This window comes from Molothrus ater, unplaced genomic scaffold (assembly GCF_012460135.2).
Source record: "Molothrus ater isolate BHLD 08-10-18 breed brown headed cowbird unplaced genomic scaffold, BPBGC_Mater_1.1 matUn_MA724, whole genome shotgun sequence".
Lineage (NCBI taxonomy): Eukaryota > Metazoa > Chordata > Aves > Passeriformes > Icteridae > Molothrus > Molothrus ater.
The window spans coordinates 1-15,057 of record NW_023416592.1 but is presented as its reverse complement, the minus strand read 5'-3'; the positions used below and the strand labels follow the sequence as shown (position 1 = coordinate 15,057).

General features: G+C 66.1%; 1 protein-coding gene across 1 annotated transcript; it reads right to left on the bottom strand.

The window, feature by feature from the left end:
* Positions 1 to 204: 204 nt before the first annotated feature.
* LOC118701124 (phosphofurin acidic cluster sorting protein 1-like) lies at positions 205 to 15,053 on the bottom strand (the record flags this gene model as incomplete). The annotated part of the gene is given in 23 exon segments (XM_036405751.2): positions 205 to 412; positions 809 to 900; positions 902 to 914; positions 1,985 to 2,035; positions 2,038 to 2,210; positions 3,332 to 3,470; positions 3,723 to 3,765; positions 4,546 to 4,588; positions 5,014 to 5,116; positions 5,428 to 5,538; positions 6,061 to 6,236; positions 7,242 to 7,348; positions 7,745 to 7,849; positions 8,844 to 8,976; positions 9,606 to 9,706; positions 10,622 to 10,684; positions 10,985 to 11,051; positions 11,423 to 11,571; positions 11,822 to 11,881; positions 12,355 to 12,426; positions 12,512 to 12,604; positions 13,773 to 13,916; positions 15,003 to 15,053. Coding segments are annotated over 23 exon segments (2,205 nt in total), but the record flags the coding sequence as incomplete, so codon positions are not given.
* Positions 15,054 to 15,057: the final 4 nt, after the last annotated feature.

The following is a 15,057-nucleotide window of genomic DNA, read 5'->3' as shown; positions in this document are numbered from 1 at the left end:
GGGGGGGTTGGTGACACTTTGGGGGGGGTTTGGTGGCACTTTGGGGGGTGTTGGTGGCACTTTGAGGGGGTTGGCACTTTGGGGGGGGGTTGGTGGCACTTTGGGGGGGGTTGGTGACACTTTGGGGGGGTTGGCGACACTTTGGGGGGGTTGGCGACACTTTGGGGGGGGTTTGGTGGCACTTTTTTTTTGGGGTGGGGGGGAGGGGCGGCACAAGGAGGCTGCAGAAGCGATGGGGACCCCTCCCCCCGCGGGTCTGGGGTCCCAAGGGGGGGTCGGGGGGTCCCAAGGGGGGGTCAGGGCGCTTTGCCCCCCCCGAAGAGCCCCACGGGGAAGTGTTTGACGTGCGACGGCCACTGCGCCGCCAGCTGGAAGAATTTGATGTCGTCCCATTGGGTGCCATCCACGGTCACTGCGGGGGGGGAGGGGCGGCACCCATGGGACCCCGACCCCTCCCCCAACCACCACCACAGACCCCCCCTCCCCCCCCCACCCAAAAACCACCCCCGGAAGCCCCGCCCCCAAAATTACCTCAAACCCCTCCCCCAAGTTTTGGGGATTCCCACCTGGGGGTCGCCCCCCACCCTTGGGTGCCCCTCCCTCGCCCTTTGGTGCCCCTCCCCCACCCATGGGTGACACCCACCCCCCCCCCCCCCCCCAGTCACCCAAATTTGGGGGATTCCCATGAGGGGGTCACCCCCCACCCCTGCCCCATGGGTGCCCCTCCCCCCCCCCATGGGTGCCCCTCCCCCACCCTCCCCCCCCCCATGGGTGCCCCCCCCCCCCCCCATGGGTGCCCCTCACCCACCGCTGAGCAGCGCGGGCGGGGGGCGGGGGGCGCAGATCAGCCGCGTGATCCCCTCCACCCCCCGGCTCTTGTCGGGCTCGCGGGGGCCGCTTGAACAGGGCGGGCACTGGGGGGTCCCAAAAGGGGCCGGATCCGCCCCAAAAACCCGCTCAGAAACGGCCCCAAACTGCCCCAAACCAGCCCCAAAACGAGACAAAAACCAGCCCCAAAACCAACCCAAAATACCCCAGAACAGCCCCAAAACAGGCCTGAAATAGCCCAAAATCCACCCCAAATCCAGCTCAACTTCACCCCCAAACCAGCCCAAACCCACCCCAAAATCCATCTCAAATTCACCCCAAACCAGCTCAGAAACAGCCCCAAACCCACCCCAAATCGGTCCAAATTCCCCCAAACTCCCCAAACCCCCCCAATCCCCTCTGTGTACCCCTCCCGTGTCCCAGTCCCCCCAATTCCCAAACCCCCCAAAATCTCTGAATTCCCAAAATCCCAGCCCCAAATCCCCCCAAATTCCCAATTTCCCCGACCACCAAAATCCCAAATTCTCAAATCCCCAAAATCCCAAAACCCCCAAACCCCCAAAATTTCTGCCCCCCCCCCACCCTTGTTGTTCTTCTCACAGCTGACCGGGGTCCAGCCCCAAATCCCCCCAAAATCCCAAATCCCCCCAGATTCCCAACCCCCAGATGCCAATTTTGGGGTGTCCCCCCCTCACCCTTTTTGTTCTTCTCATGGCTGACCAGGATCCAACCCCAAATCCCCCCAAAATCCCAAAATCCCAAATCCCCCCAGATTCACAAACCCCCAAATGCCAAATTTGGGGTCCCCCCTCACCCTTTTTGTTCTGACGGCTGACCAGGCTCCAACCCCAAATCCCCCCAAAATCCCAGATCCCCCCAAATCCCCAACCCCCAGATGCCAATGTTGGGGTCCCCCCCCTCACCCTTTTTGTTCTGACGGCTGACCAGGCTCCAGCCCCAAATCCCCCCAAATCCCCCCAAATCCCCCCAAATTCCCAACCCCCAGATGCCAATTTTGGGGTCCCCCCTCACCCTTTTTGTTCTTCTCGCAGCTGACCAGGCTCCAGCCCCCAAATCCCCCCAAATCCCCCCAAATCCCCCCAAATCCCCCCAAATTCCCAAACCCCCAAATGCCAATTTTGGGGTCCCCCCTCACCCTTTTTGTTCTTCTCGCGGCTGACCAGGGTCATGGCCAGGGTGCTGCCGGGGGGGTCCCCGGGGGGGGCAGCCGCGTCACCAGCAGCGAGCGGAAGGTGCCCCTGAGGCTGCTCTTGGGGCCCCCCCCCTCGCGCCGCTCCCCCTCCCCCCCCCGCCGCCGCTCGGGGGGGGCAGCGACCCCTCCCCAATAATCGACCTGCAGCCCCAGAGCCTCCCCCGAGGGGCTGCGATGGGGGGGGGGGGACACCCCGAATTAGAGAGGGGGGCAGGAACACCCCCAAAATACCCAGAGACCCCCCCCAAATACCCAAAATACACAGGGACCCCCCCCAAAATACCCAAAATACCCAGAGACCGCCCCAAAATACCCAAAATACACAGGGACCCCCCCCAAAATACACAGGAAGCCCCCAAAATACCCAAAATACACAGCGACCCCCCCCAAAATACACAGGGACCCCCAAAATACCCAAAATACACAGGGACCCCCCCCCAAAATACACAGGGACCCCCCCAAAATACCCAAAATACACAGGGACCCCCCCCCAAAATACACAGGGACACCCCCAAAATACCCAAAATACCCAGAGACCCCCCCAAAATACACAGCGACCCCCCCCAAAGTACCCAAATACACAGAGACCCCCCCCAAAATACACAGGGATCCCCCCAAAATACCCAGAGACCCCCCAAAATACCCAAAATACACAGGGACCCCCCCAAAATACCCAGAGACCCCCCCAAAATACCCAAAATACACAGGGACCCCCCCCAAAATACCCAAAATACCCAGAGACCCCCCCAAAATACACAGGGACCCCCCAAAATACCCAAAATACCCAGAGACCCCCCCAAAATACCCAAAATACCCAGAGACCCCCCCAAAATACCCAAAATACACAGGGACCCCCCCCCAAAATACCCAAAATACCCAGAGACCCCCCCAAAATACACAGCGACCCCCCCCAAAGTACCCAAAATACACAGGGACCCCCCCCAAATACACAGGGACCCCCCCAAAATACCCAGAGACCCCCCCAAAATACACAGGGACCCCCCCCAAAATACCCAAAATACACAGGGACCCCCCCCAAAATACCCAGGGACCCCCCGGGAATCGAGACACCCCTAAAACACAGAGACCCCCTCCCCAAAATACCCAGAGAGCCCCCCCAAATACCCACGGACCCCTCCCCCGCCAAAAAACCCAGGGACCCCCCCCAAAACGGAGGGACCCCTCCCCAAAGCACCCAAGGACCCCCCCAAAATCCCAGGGACCCCCCCAAAATCCCAGGGACCCCCCACCCAAATCCACCCCGCCCATTCCGGGGGGTCGGGGTCTCACCCGGGGGTGCCCCCGGCCATGGAGGGGGACGCGGGGGGGGTCGCGGCCTCGCGGGGACCCCCCCCGACCCCTCCCCCCGCGGGGGGGGACGTGGAGGGGACAGCGAGGCCCGGGGGGGGCCCCTCGGGGTCACCGTCACCTGCGGGGGGGGGGGGCAGCGTCAGCGGGGGGGGGGACGGGGAGGGGACAATGGGGACAATGGGGACAAAGGGGACAAAGGGGGGGACGGGGAGGGGACAATGGGGACAATGGGGACAAAGGGGACAAAGGGGGGGACAGGGAGGGGACAATGGGGACAAAGGGGACAAAGCGGGGGGGATGGGCAGGGATGGGGACACCCTGGGACAATGGGGACAATGGGGACAATGGGGGGGGGGGCAGAGCCACTCACCCGGCGCGGGGGGGGGATCCTCGGCCAGGCCCACCTTGACCACCTGCGGGGGGGGGGACACCTTGGGGACACCTCGGGGACACCTCGGGGACACCTTGGGGACACCTCGGGGACACCTCGGGGACACTCAGGGCCACCCTCTGTCCCCAGGGGCTGCGTCCCTGCCCCGGTGTCACCGCCAGTGCCACCCCCCCAGTGTGACCCCCCCCCCCCACCCCACTCTGGTGTCACCTCCTGTCCCCAAGGGCTGTGACCCCCCCCCCCCCCCCAGTGTCACTCAGGTGCCACCCCTGGCCTGGGGACAGGGTTTCCCCTCCCAGTGCCACGTGCAGTGTCCCCTCCCCGTGTCCCCCTCCCTGATGTCCCCTCCCCGTGTCCCCTCCCGGTGTCCCCTCCCCGGTGTCCCCTCCCCGTGTCCCCTCCCTGTGTCCCCTCCCTGATGTCCCCTCCCGGTGTCCCCTCCCCGTGTCCCCTCCCCGTGTCCCCTCCCTGATGTCCCCTCCCGGTGTCCCCTCCCCGTGTCCCCTCCCCGTGTCCCCTCCCTGATGTCCCCTCCCTGGTGTCCCCTCCCCGTGTCCCCCTCCCCGTGTCCCCTCCCTGATGTCCCCTCCCGGTGTCCCCTCCCCGTGTCCCCTCCCTGATGTCCCCTCCCGGTGTCCCCTCCCCGTGTCCCCCTCCCTGATGTCCCCTCCCGGTGTCCCCTCCCCGTGTCCCCTCCTCGTGTCCCCTCCCTGATGTCCCCTCCCCGTGTCCCCTCCCTGATGTCCCCTCCCTGATGTCCCCTCCCTGATGTCCCCTCCCGGTGTCCCCTCCCCGCTCTCACCCCCACGAAGGGCACGAACTTCTGGCACGAGTCCTCGTCGGGGCTGGGGACAGTTGGGGACAGTTGGGGACATCACGGGGAGCCGGTGCCCAGGTGCCACCGCCTGCCTGCCACCCGTGTCCCCTCCGTGTCCCCTCCGTGTCCCCAATGTCCCCCAATTGTGTCCTCCCACTTTTCCCGCCAACCTCTCCCGTGTCCCCACCCACATCCGCCACGTCCCCCAATGTCCCCAATGTCCCCCTGATGTCCCCAATGTCCCCCTGATGTCCCCAAATTGTCCCTGACGTCCCCAGTCCCCCAATGATGTCCCCAATCCCCTGATGTCCTCAATGTCCCCCCAACGTCCCCAATGCCCCCAAACCCCCAATGATGTCCCCAATCCCTGATGTCCCCAATCCCTGATGTCCCCGTGTCCCCCCAATGCCCTCGGTGTCCCCGATGTCCCCGATGTCCCCCAGTGTCACTCACAATTTGTCACTGCAGGTCAGCATGGCCTCGGCCACCGGCAGCGGCAGCGTCACCGCCGCCCCCGCCACGAAGGACAGGATGCGCCCGGCGACGCTGAACGGCTCTGGGGACAGCGGGGACACGGGGGGACACTTGGGGACAGCCCGGGGACACCCCCAGGGACACCCCCAGGGACACCACGGGGACCCCCCATAACCTTGGGACCCCCTCGGGACACACCGGGGTGTCCCTGGAGGTGACACAGGGGGCACAGGAGGTGACACACACACACACACACACACACACACCCCCGGTGCCCTCAGGTGTGCCCAGGTGCCCCCAGCTGTCCCCAGGTGTCCCCAGCTGTCCCCAGGTGCCCCCAGCTGTCCCCAGGTGTCCCCAGGTGTCCCCAGGTGTCCCCAGGTGTCCCCGTACCGCTGGGCGGGGCCTCGCTGCGGGTGAACAGCTCCCGCCAGGGCGGGTCCAGGAAGGCGGAGCCGTAGCGGCCATCGAGGGTGCCCAGGTGCTGCGCCACGGGGTGGGGACCTGGGGACACGGGGACAGCCACAGGTGGGCACAGAGAGCACCCAGGTGTGCCCAGGTACCCCCAGGTGGGCACAGAGAGCACCCAGGTGTGCCCCAGGTGTGCCCAGGTGTGCCTAGAGACCCCCCCAGGTGTGCCCAGGTACCCCCAGGTACGCACACGCACCCCATAGATGTGCCCCAATGTCCCCGGGTGTGTCCCCCATGCCCCTCAGGTGCCTCTCATGCCCTCAGATTGTGCCCCAGGTGTGCCCCCCATGTCCCCCAGCTGTGCCCAGCTGTGCCCCAGGTGTGCCCCCCATGTCCCCCAGCTGTGCCCAGCTGTGCCCAGGTGTGTTCCCCATGTCCCCCAGCTGTGCCCAGCTGTGCCCAGGTGTGTTCCCCATGTCCCCCAGCTGTGCCCAGGTGTGCCCCCCATGTCCCCCAGCTGTGCCCAGCTGTGCCCAGGTGTGCCCCCCATGTCCCCCAGCTGTGCCCAGGTGTGCCCCCCATGTCCCCCAGCTGTGCCCAGCTGTGCCCAGGTACCCAGGGGCACGATGAGGAAGCGCAGGAGGCCGAGCCAGTCGGGCCCGCGGGGGCCCAGGTGTGCCCCAGGTGTGCCCAGGTGCCGCACGAAGGCCCTCAGGAGGCTCCCGTGGTACCCGGCCCCGCCCACGGCCGCCACCTTCAGCACCCGGGGGGGCAGCGGCGACAGGTGGCACCTGTGGGGACAGGGACAGGTGAGGGGACAGGTGAGGGGACAGGTGAGGGGACAGGTGGCACCTGTGGGGACAGGGACAGGTGAGGGGACAGGTGGCACCTGTGGGGACAGGGACAGGTGAGGGGACAGGTGAGGGGACAGGTGAGGGGACAGGTGAGGGGACAGGTGGCACCTGTAGGGACAGGGACAGGTGAGGGGACAGGTGAGGGGACAGGTGGCACCTGTAGGGACAGGGACAGGTGAGGGGACAGGTGACACCTGTGGGGACAGGGATAGGTGAGGGGACAGGTGAGGGGACAGGTGAAGAGGGGGGTTCCAATTTTGGGAGGGGGTCCTGGGACTTTTTTTGGGGGGGGAATCTCAGATTTGGGGGGGGTCCCCGGGGTTTGGGGGTCCCCAGATATCGGGGGGGGGCGGGGAAGGGGAGGTTCCAGAAGGATCCATGCGGGGTTTCGGGACTGGGGGGGGGGGGGATCCCAAATTTTGGAGGGGAGGTTCCCAGATTTTCTGGGTGAGGGGTGTCTCGGGGGGGTGTCCCCCGTATTCTGGGGAGGGTCTCACGGGGTGTGCCATATTCTGGGGGAGTCCCCCATATTTGGGGGGGGTCTCTGAGGGGGTGTCCCCCATATTTGGGGGGGGTCTCGGGGGGGTGTCCCATATTCTGGGGGTGTCCCCCATATTTGGGGGGCGTCTCCGGGGGTGTCCCCCATATTTGGGCAGGGGGGGTCTCGGGGGGGTGTCCCCCATATTTGGGGGGGGTCTCGGGGGGGTGTCCCATATTCTGGGGGTGTCCCCCATATTTGGGGGGGCCTCGGGGGGGTGTCCCCCATATTTGGGGGGGGGTCTCTGAGGGGGTGTCCCCCGTATTTCGGCGGGGGGGGGTCTCTGGGGGTGTCCCCCATATTTGGGGGGGGGTCTCTGGGGGTGTCCCCCATATTTGGGGGGGGTCTCTTGGGGGGGGTGTCCCCCGTATTTTTGGGGGGTCTCTGTGGGGGGGGTCACTCACAGCCGCTGGATCCGGGTCAGGATGGCCCCGAGCGCCGCCTGCAGCTCCGCCCCCCCCGCCGCGGCCACCACGGGCACCCCCTGGGCCTGGAGCAGCTCCGACACCCACTGGGGGGGCGGGGGGGGGGGGGCCCGGGGTCAGAGACCCCCCCCGAGGGGAGTCCGGCCCCCCCAAAACTGCCCCCCCTCCCCCCCATCCCCATTTAGGGCCGCCCCCCCCCAATTTGGGGTCTCCCCCCCCCCCATTTTGAGGTCTCTGGGGTGACCCCCCCTGAAATTTGGGGTGCCCCCCCCCCCTTCCTCCCATTTCTGGGTGTCCCTCCCCATATTTCAGGGTGCTCCCCCCCATATTTCAGGGTTACCCTCCCCATATTTCAGGGTTACCCTCCCCCATATTTCAGGGTTACCCTCCCCCATATTTCAGGGTTACCCTCCCCCATATTTCCGGGTGTCCCCCCCCATATTTCAGGGTGCCCCCCCCATTTCCCGGGGTCCCCCCCGTACCTGTCCCTGCCACTCCCCGGTGCTGACCAGGACGATGCTCTCGGGCAGCCCCGGCTCCGGGCCCAGCGCCGCCCCCAGCTGCTCCCAGAGCGCGCGCCGGGGGCCCTGGGGGGGCACCCCACAGTGAGGGGACCCCCAAAGCTCGATGGGGGGGATTGGGGACACCCCCACAGTGAGGGGACCCCCAAAGCCCGATGGGGGGAATTGGGGACACCCCCACAGTGAGGGGACCCCCAAAGCCCGATGGGGGGAGCGGGGAGGAATTGGGGACACCCCCACAGTGAGGGGACCCCCAAAGCCCGATGGGGGGAGCTGGGGACACCCCCACAGTGAGGGGACCCCCAAAGCCCGATGGGGGGGATTGGGGACACCCCCACAGTGAGGGGACCCCCAAAGCCCGATGGGGGGAGCGGGGAGGAATTGGGGACACCCCCACAGTGAGGGGACCCCCAAACCCCGATGGGGGGAGCTGGGGACACCCCCACAGTGAGGGGACCCCCAAAGTCCCCATGGGGGAGCGGGGGACACCCCCACAGTGAGGGGACAGACACCCCCAAAGCCCGATGGGGGGAGCGGGGGGAGCTGGGGACACCCCAGGGTGGGCTCAGAGCTCTGCTGTCCCCTCCCTGCCCCCCCCCATCCCCCTGTGTCCCCCTTGTCAAAACCTGCCCGGTGTCCCTGTGCCCCCCATGGTGTCCCCAGTGTCCCCAGTGTCCACAATGGCCCCACTGTCTTCTCCTGTTCCCCCAATGTCCCCCCAATGTCCCCCCAATGTCCCCATTGTCCCGCTCATCCCCATGGTCCCCGCAATGTCCCCACAATGTCCCCACAATGTCCCCACTGTCCCCTGTCCTCACTGTCTCCCCAATGTCCTCCTATCCCCCTTGTCCCCTGCTGTCCCCATTGTCCCTCTGTCCCCTGTCCCACTGTCCCCACCGTCCCCCCAATGGCCTCAGTGTCCCCCGTCCCCATTGTCCCCTTACTGTCCCATTGTCCCCAATGTCCCATTGTCCCCCCCGTCCCCACTGTCCCCTTACTGTCCCATTGTCCCCAATGTCCCACTGTCCCATTGTCCCCACTGTCCCCTGTCCTGTGTCACCTGTGCGGGGGGGGGTCCCTCGGGGGGTTTCTCTCCCTCGGGGCTCCTCTCGCCGGGGCCCCCCCGGGGCAGCCCCCGCTCCCTCAGGGGGGTTCCCCTGCGCCCCCGGCCCGGGGGGGCCCCCAAGTCCGGCCTGGGGGGACAGCGGGGACAGCGCTGCACCCCAAAACCCCCCCGGGACCCCAAAATAACCCCCGGGACCCCAAAATAACCCCCGGGACCCCAAAATAACCCCCCCGGGACCCCAAACCCCCCCCCCGGGACCCCAAAACCCCCCCAGGACCCCAAAATAACCCCCCCGGGACCCCAAAAACCCAACAGGGACCCCAAAATAACCCCCCCCGGGACCCCAAAATAACCCCCGGGACCCCAAAAACCCAACAGGGACCCCAAAAACCCAACAGGGACCCCAAAACCCCCCCGGGACCCCAAAAACCCAACAGGGACCCCAAAACCCCCCCGGGACCCCAAAATAACCACCCCGGGACCCCAAAACCCAACAGGGACCCCAAAAACCCAACAGGGACCCCAAAATAACCCCCCCGGGACCCCAAAATAATCCCTGGGACTCCCGACACACCCGAGGACCCCAAAATATCCTCGGGAATCCCAAAATCCCAAAATAACCCCCCCCAGGACCCCAAATCCCCTCCCTTTGGGACCCCAAAAATCCCCCCCAGGGACCCCAAATCCCACTCTGGAACCCCAAATCCCCCTTTAGGACCCCGATTTTGGGGTCCCCATTTTGGGGGGGTCTCTCACCGGGGTGACGCCGCCTCCCCCTTGCTCCCCTTCAGGGGCGTCTTCAACTTTTCGGGGCCCCCCCCGGGCTCTGCCGGGGGCTCGGGGTCCCCCCGGGGGTCCTGGGGGGGCAAAGAGGGGCTGGGGGCACCCCAAAAACCGGGGGGGAACCCCAAAAACCGGGGGGGAACCCCAAAACCCGGGGGGGAACCCCAAAACCCGGGGTGGGGGCACGAATGTTTGGGGGCTTTTGGGGGGGAAAAACCCCAAAATCGAGATGGGGAACCCCAAAATTTGGGACTCTTTTGGGGTGAGGGGTTCTGGGGGTCCTTTTTTGGGGTGGGGGGAGTTTGGGGGGATTTTGGGGTGGGGGTGGAGATTTTGGGGGTTTGGGGTGGGGGTTTTGTGGTGTTCGGGGTTTGTTTTGGGGGGGATTTAGGGGGGATTTTGGAGGGTTCATTTTTGGGGGGGTTTGGGGCAGTTTTGGGGGATTTTGGGACAAGTTCTGGGGGCAGTTTTGGGGGGTTTTAGGGGCAGCTTGGGGGCGGTTTTGGGGAATTTTGGGGGGATTTTGTGGGGGTTCATTTGGGCTTTTTTGGGGCGGTTTTGGGCGTTTTTGGGACCAGTTTTGGGGGCAGTTTTGGAGGATTTTGGGGAACTTTAGGGGCAGTTTTGGGGCATTTTGGGGGCAGTTTTGGGGATTTTGGGGAACTTTAGGGGCAGTTTTGGGGGCAGTTTTGGGGGATTTTTGGGGGATTTTGGGGAACTTTAGGGGCAGTTTTGGGGGGTTTTGAGGAACTTTAGGGGCAGTTTTGGGGGCAGTTTTGGGGGATTTTTGGGGGATTTTGGGGAACTTTAGGGGCAGTTTTGGGGGGTTTTGAGGAACTTTAGGGGCAGTTTTGGGGCAGTTTTGGGGGATTTTTGGGGTAGTTTTTGGGGGGTTTTTGGAGCAGATTTGGGGGCAGTTTTGGGAGGTGTTTTGGGGGATTTTGGGGAGGTTTTTTAGGATTTTGGGGGTTTTGGGGTGGGGGTCTCACCAGCCCCTCGGGGTCCGGCCCCTCCTCGGGGGCTCTGCGGCCGCTGCGGGGCCCCGGCTCTGCCTGGGGGGGGGGGGGAAGAGACCCCAAAAATGTCTGGGACCCCCCCCAGAAAACCCCAGTGACCCCCCCCAGTGACCCCCCCAGTGCTCCCAGTAACTGCCCAGTGGTCCCAGTGACCCCCAGTAATCCCCCCCAGTGCTCCCAGTCCCTCCCAGTCCCTCCCAGCCCCTCCCAGTCCCTCCCAGTTCCCTCCCAGTTCCCTCCCAATCCCCTCCCAGTCCCTCCCAGTCCCTCCCAGTCCCTCCCAGCGCTCCCAGTTCCCTCCCAGTTCCCTCCCAGTGCTCCCAGTCCGGCACTGACCGGGGCCGGGCTCTCGGTGCCCATCTCGGTCTGGGAGCTCGACTGGGAGAGACCCTCGAAGAACGGCCTGGGGGGGACACGGGGACAGGGGGGACAGGGGGGACAGGGGGGGACACAGGGACAGGGATGGCACCAGTGCCACCGGTACCCAGAGACACGGGAAACTGGGGGGCACTGGGGACACTGGGTCACCCAAGGGAGGTGGCGCCGTCACCTGGGGGAGGAGCCCGGGGGATTTTGGGGTCCCCCTGAGCTCAGCCGTGGTTTGGGGGGTGCTCAGGGTGGGATTTTGGGGTGCTCAGGGTGGGATTTTGGGGGTGCTCAGGGTGGGTTTGGGGTGCTCAGTGGGGTTTTGGGGTGCCCCTGACCTGAGCCGGGGTTTTGGGGTGCTCAGGGTGGGATTTGGGGTGCTCAGTGGGGTTTTGGGGTGCCCCTGACCTGAGCCGGGGTTTGGGGGTGCTCAGGACGCTGTCGGTGTCGTCCAGGTCGGCTCCGCTGTCGCTGGGGTTGAAAATCTCCAGGGAATCGTAGAGAGCGTCCAGGTCCTCGGCCACGGCTGGGGACACGTGCTCCAGGCCAAAGCCACCCTGGGGACACCCCCATGGCACTGTCACCCTCTGGGGACACCCCTGTCACCCCCCTGGGAACAGCCTGGTGTCACTGTCACCCCTTGGGGACATCCTGACACCTCCCCAGGGACCTGTGCTCCAGGCCAAAGCCACCCTGGGGACAGCCCAGGGTCATTGTCACCCCCTTGGGGACACCCCTGTCACCTCCCTGGGGACACCCCCTGGGTCCCTGTGTCCCCCTGTCCCTGTGTCCCCCTGTCCCCGGTACCTCCTCAGACACTCGGAACCGTTTCAGCAGCGCCACAAATTTCTGTTTGATGTTGGGGTGCTGGGGGGGGCGGGGGGAGAGGGGGTCAGGGACACCCCCAAAACCCCCGGGACCCCCAAAACACCCCCAAAACACCCCCAAAACACCCCCAAAACACCCCCAAAATCCACGAGACCGCCCCAAACCCTCCCGAGACCCCCCCAAAACCCTCTCAGGACACCCCAAAACCCCCGGGACCCCCGAAACACCCCCAAAATACCCCCAAAACACCCCCAAAATCCACGAGACTGCCCCAAAACCCCCCTGGGACCCCCCCAAACCCCCGGGACCCCCCAAACCCCTGGGACCCCCCAAACCCCCCGGGATCCCCTCGGGACCCCCCAATCCCCACTGGGACCCCCCCAAAAGCCCCTCCCCCATCCTCCATCCCCCCCCCCCCCCCAGGTACCCCCAAATCCTCTGGGACCCCTCCCCCACCCTCGGGCCCCTCCCCCACCCTGGCCCCCTCCCCCCCCCCGCGCCCCCCCCCTCACCCTGGCGCCCCCCGGGCCCTTCCTCCTCGGCTTCTTCCCCTTGGGCAGCTCCTCCTCCTCATCGAACAGGTCCTGGGGGGGCGGGGGGGGTCAGGGGGGGCTGGAATTGGGGGGGGGGGGGGAAGGGGGGGGTTGGGAATGTGGGGAGGGGTCGCACCTGGCCCGGCAGAGCATCATCGCTGCCCTCGGGCTCCGAGGAGAAACTCTCCTCATCCTCCTCCGAGTCCTGGTCCAGGTCCGGGGAGCGGTCTGGGGACGGGGGGGGCACCCCAAAAATGGGTGGGAAAATGGGGAGGGGGCGCAAAAAAATGGGAGGGGGGGAACCGGGAGGGGCCAGAAAAAAGGGGGAAAAAGGGGGAAAAAATACAGAAAAAAGGGAAGAAAAGGGAAAGGTTGGGGGGGTGAAGAGGGGGGCACCCATGGGTGGGGGGGCACCCAGGACCCCCCCAGTGCCCCCCCAGCACCCACTGGGGACCCCTCCCCAATGCCCTGTGCCCTTCCCAGCCCCTCTGGGCACTCCTCCAGCACCCGAAAACCTCCCCCAGACCCAATTCCGCCCCCCCAACCCCCGTACCACCCCCCGTGCCCCCCCGTTCCCAAAACCCCCCCAAACCCCCCGTGCCCCCCCTGTTCCCGTTCCCGTTTCTCCCCCGGTTCCCGCTCCCCATTCCCGTTCCCCGTTCCCCATTCCCCGGTGTCTCCATTCCCCATTCCCAGTTCCCATTCCCCATTCCCGGTTCCCGTCCCCGTTCCCCATTCCCATTCCCCATTCCCAGTTCCCATTCCCATTCCCGGTGTCCCCTTTCCCCATTCCCGTTCCCCATTCCCGTTCCCCCCATTCCCAGTTCCCGTTCCCCCCCTTTCCCCATTCCCGGTCCGTTCCCCGTTCCCCATTCCCAGTTCCCCGTTCCCCATTCCCCATTCCCGTTCCCCATTCCCGTGTCCCCGTCCCCATCCATCCCCGTTCCCCATTCCCCATTCCCTGTTCCCTTCCCCGTTCCCGTTCCCGTTCCCATTCCCGTTCCCCATCCCCATTCCCATTCCGCATTCCCCATTCCCCATTCCCGGTGTCCCCGTTCCCGTTCCCCATTCCCGGTTCCCCCCATTCCCCGTTCCCCATTCCCCACATTCCCGTTCCCATATTCCCGTTCCCCATTCCCGTTCCCCATTCCCCGTTCCCGTTCCCGTTCCCCATTCCCGTTCCCCATTCCCGTTCCCCATTCCCCGTTCCCCATTCCCTTCCCATTCCCTTCCCCGTTCCCGGTTCCTGTTCCCATTCCCCATTCCCCATTCCCGTTCCCCATTCCCTTCCCCCCCCCATTCCCGGTGTCCCGTTCCCCCATTCCCAGTCCCCGTTCCCCATTCCGGTGTCCCCATTCCCGGTGTCCCCATTCCCGTGTCCCCGTTCCCCCCACTACCGCTCCTTTGCTTTTCCCCTCGGCCTCCCGGGCTGGCTCGAGAGCGCGACCACCCCGACCTCGGCCACCGGCAGCGGCTCCGTGAGCGCCCGGTGCAGCACCAGGGCCTGGGGCGGGCCCCGCCTCGCTGGGCAGCTGCAGCACCTGGGGGGGGGGAGCAGAAATTGGGGAGGGGCGCCTGGAGACCCCCCCCGGGCACCCAAACCCCTCCATGGGGCACCCAGACCCCCCACCCCCTCCATGGGGCACCCAGACCCCCCTGACCCCCCCAAACCTCCCCAATGCCCCCACCCCACACTCAAATCCCCCTCAGCCTCTGCCGGGGCTCTGTGACCCCCCCAAATCCCCAAGACCCCCTCGGGACCCCCCCAGACCCCCCAGGACCCCCTCAAAACCCCTCCAGGAACTCCCCAGGACCCCCCAGCCCCCTGAGCCCCCCCCAAGCACCCCAAGTCCCCCGGGACACCCCCAGGACCCTCCCAAGAATCTCTCAAACCTCCCCCAAACCCCCCCCAAGCCCCAAGACTCCCCCCAACCCCCCCGGGACCCCGTCAGGGCCCCCCCAAACCCTTCCAGGACCCCCCTAAACCGCCCGGGACACCCCCAAACACCCCCAGGACCCTCCCAAAACCCTCCCCAGCCCCCGAGAACCCCTCAGGACCCCCCCAAACCCTTCCAGGACTCCCCCAAATCCCTCCAAGGACCCCCCCAGCCCCCTGAGACCCCCCCCAAAACACCCCCAGGACTCTCCAAGCCCCCTGAGCCCCCCCCCAAATTCCCCCAAATCCTCTCCAGCCTCCCCCAAACCCTCCTCAGCCCCCCAGAACCCCTTCCAAACCCCGACCCCATCAGGACCCCCCGAACCCCCTCAGGACCCCCCAAACTCCCTCAGGACCCCCCCAAACCCCTCAGGACCCTCCCAAACCCCCCTCAGGACCCCCCCAAAACCCCCCAGGCACCCCCCCAAACCCCCTCAGGACCCCCCAAACCCCCTCAGACCCCCCAAACTCCCTCAGGACCCCCCCAAAACCCCCTCAGGACCCCCCAAACCCCCTCAGGACCCTCCCAAACCCCCTCAGGACCCCCCAAACCCCTCAGGACCCCCCAAATCCCCTCAGGACCCCCCAAACTCCCTCAGGACCCCCCAAACCCCCTCAGGACACCCCCAAACTCCCTCAGGACACCCCCCAAACCCCTCAGGCCCCCCCCGCCCCTCCCCGTGCCCCCCACCTCGGCCAGGTTGATCAGCCCCACCGCGAGCGTTTTCCAGCCCAGGAACGGGCGG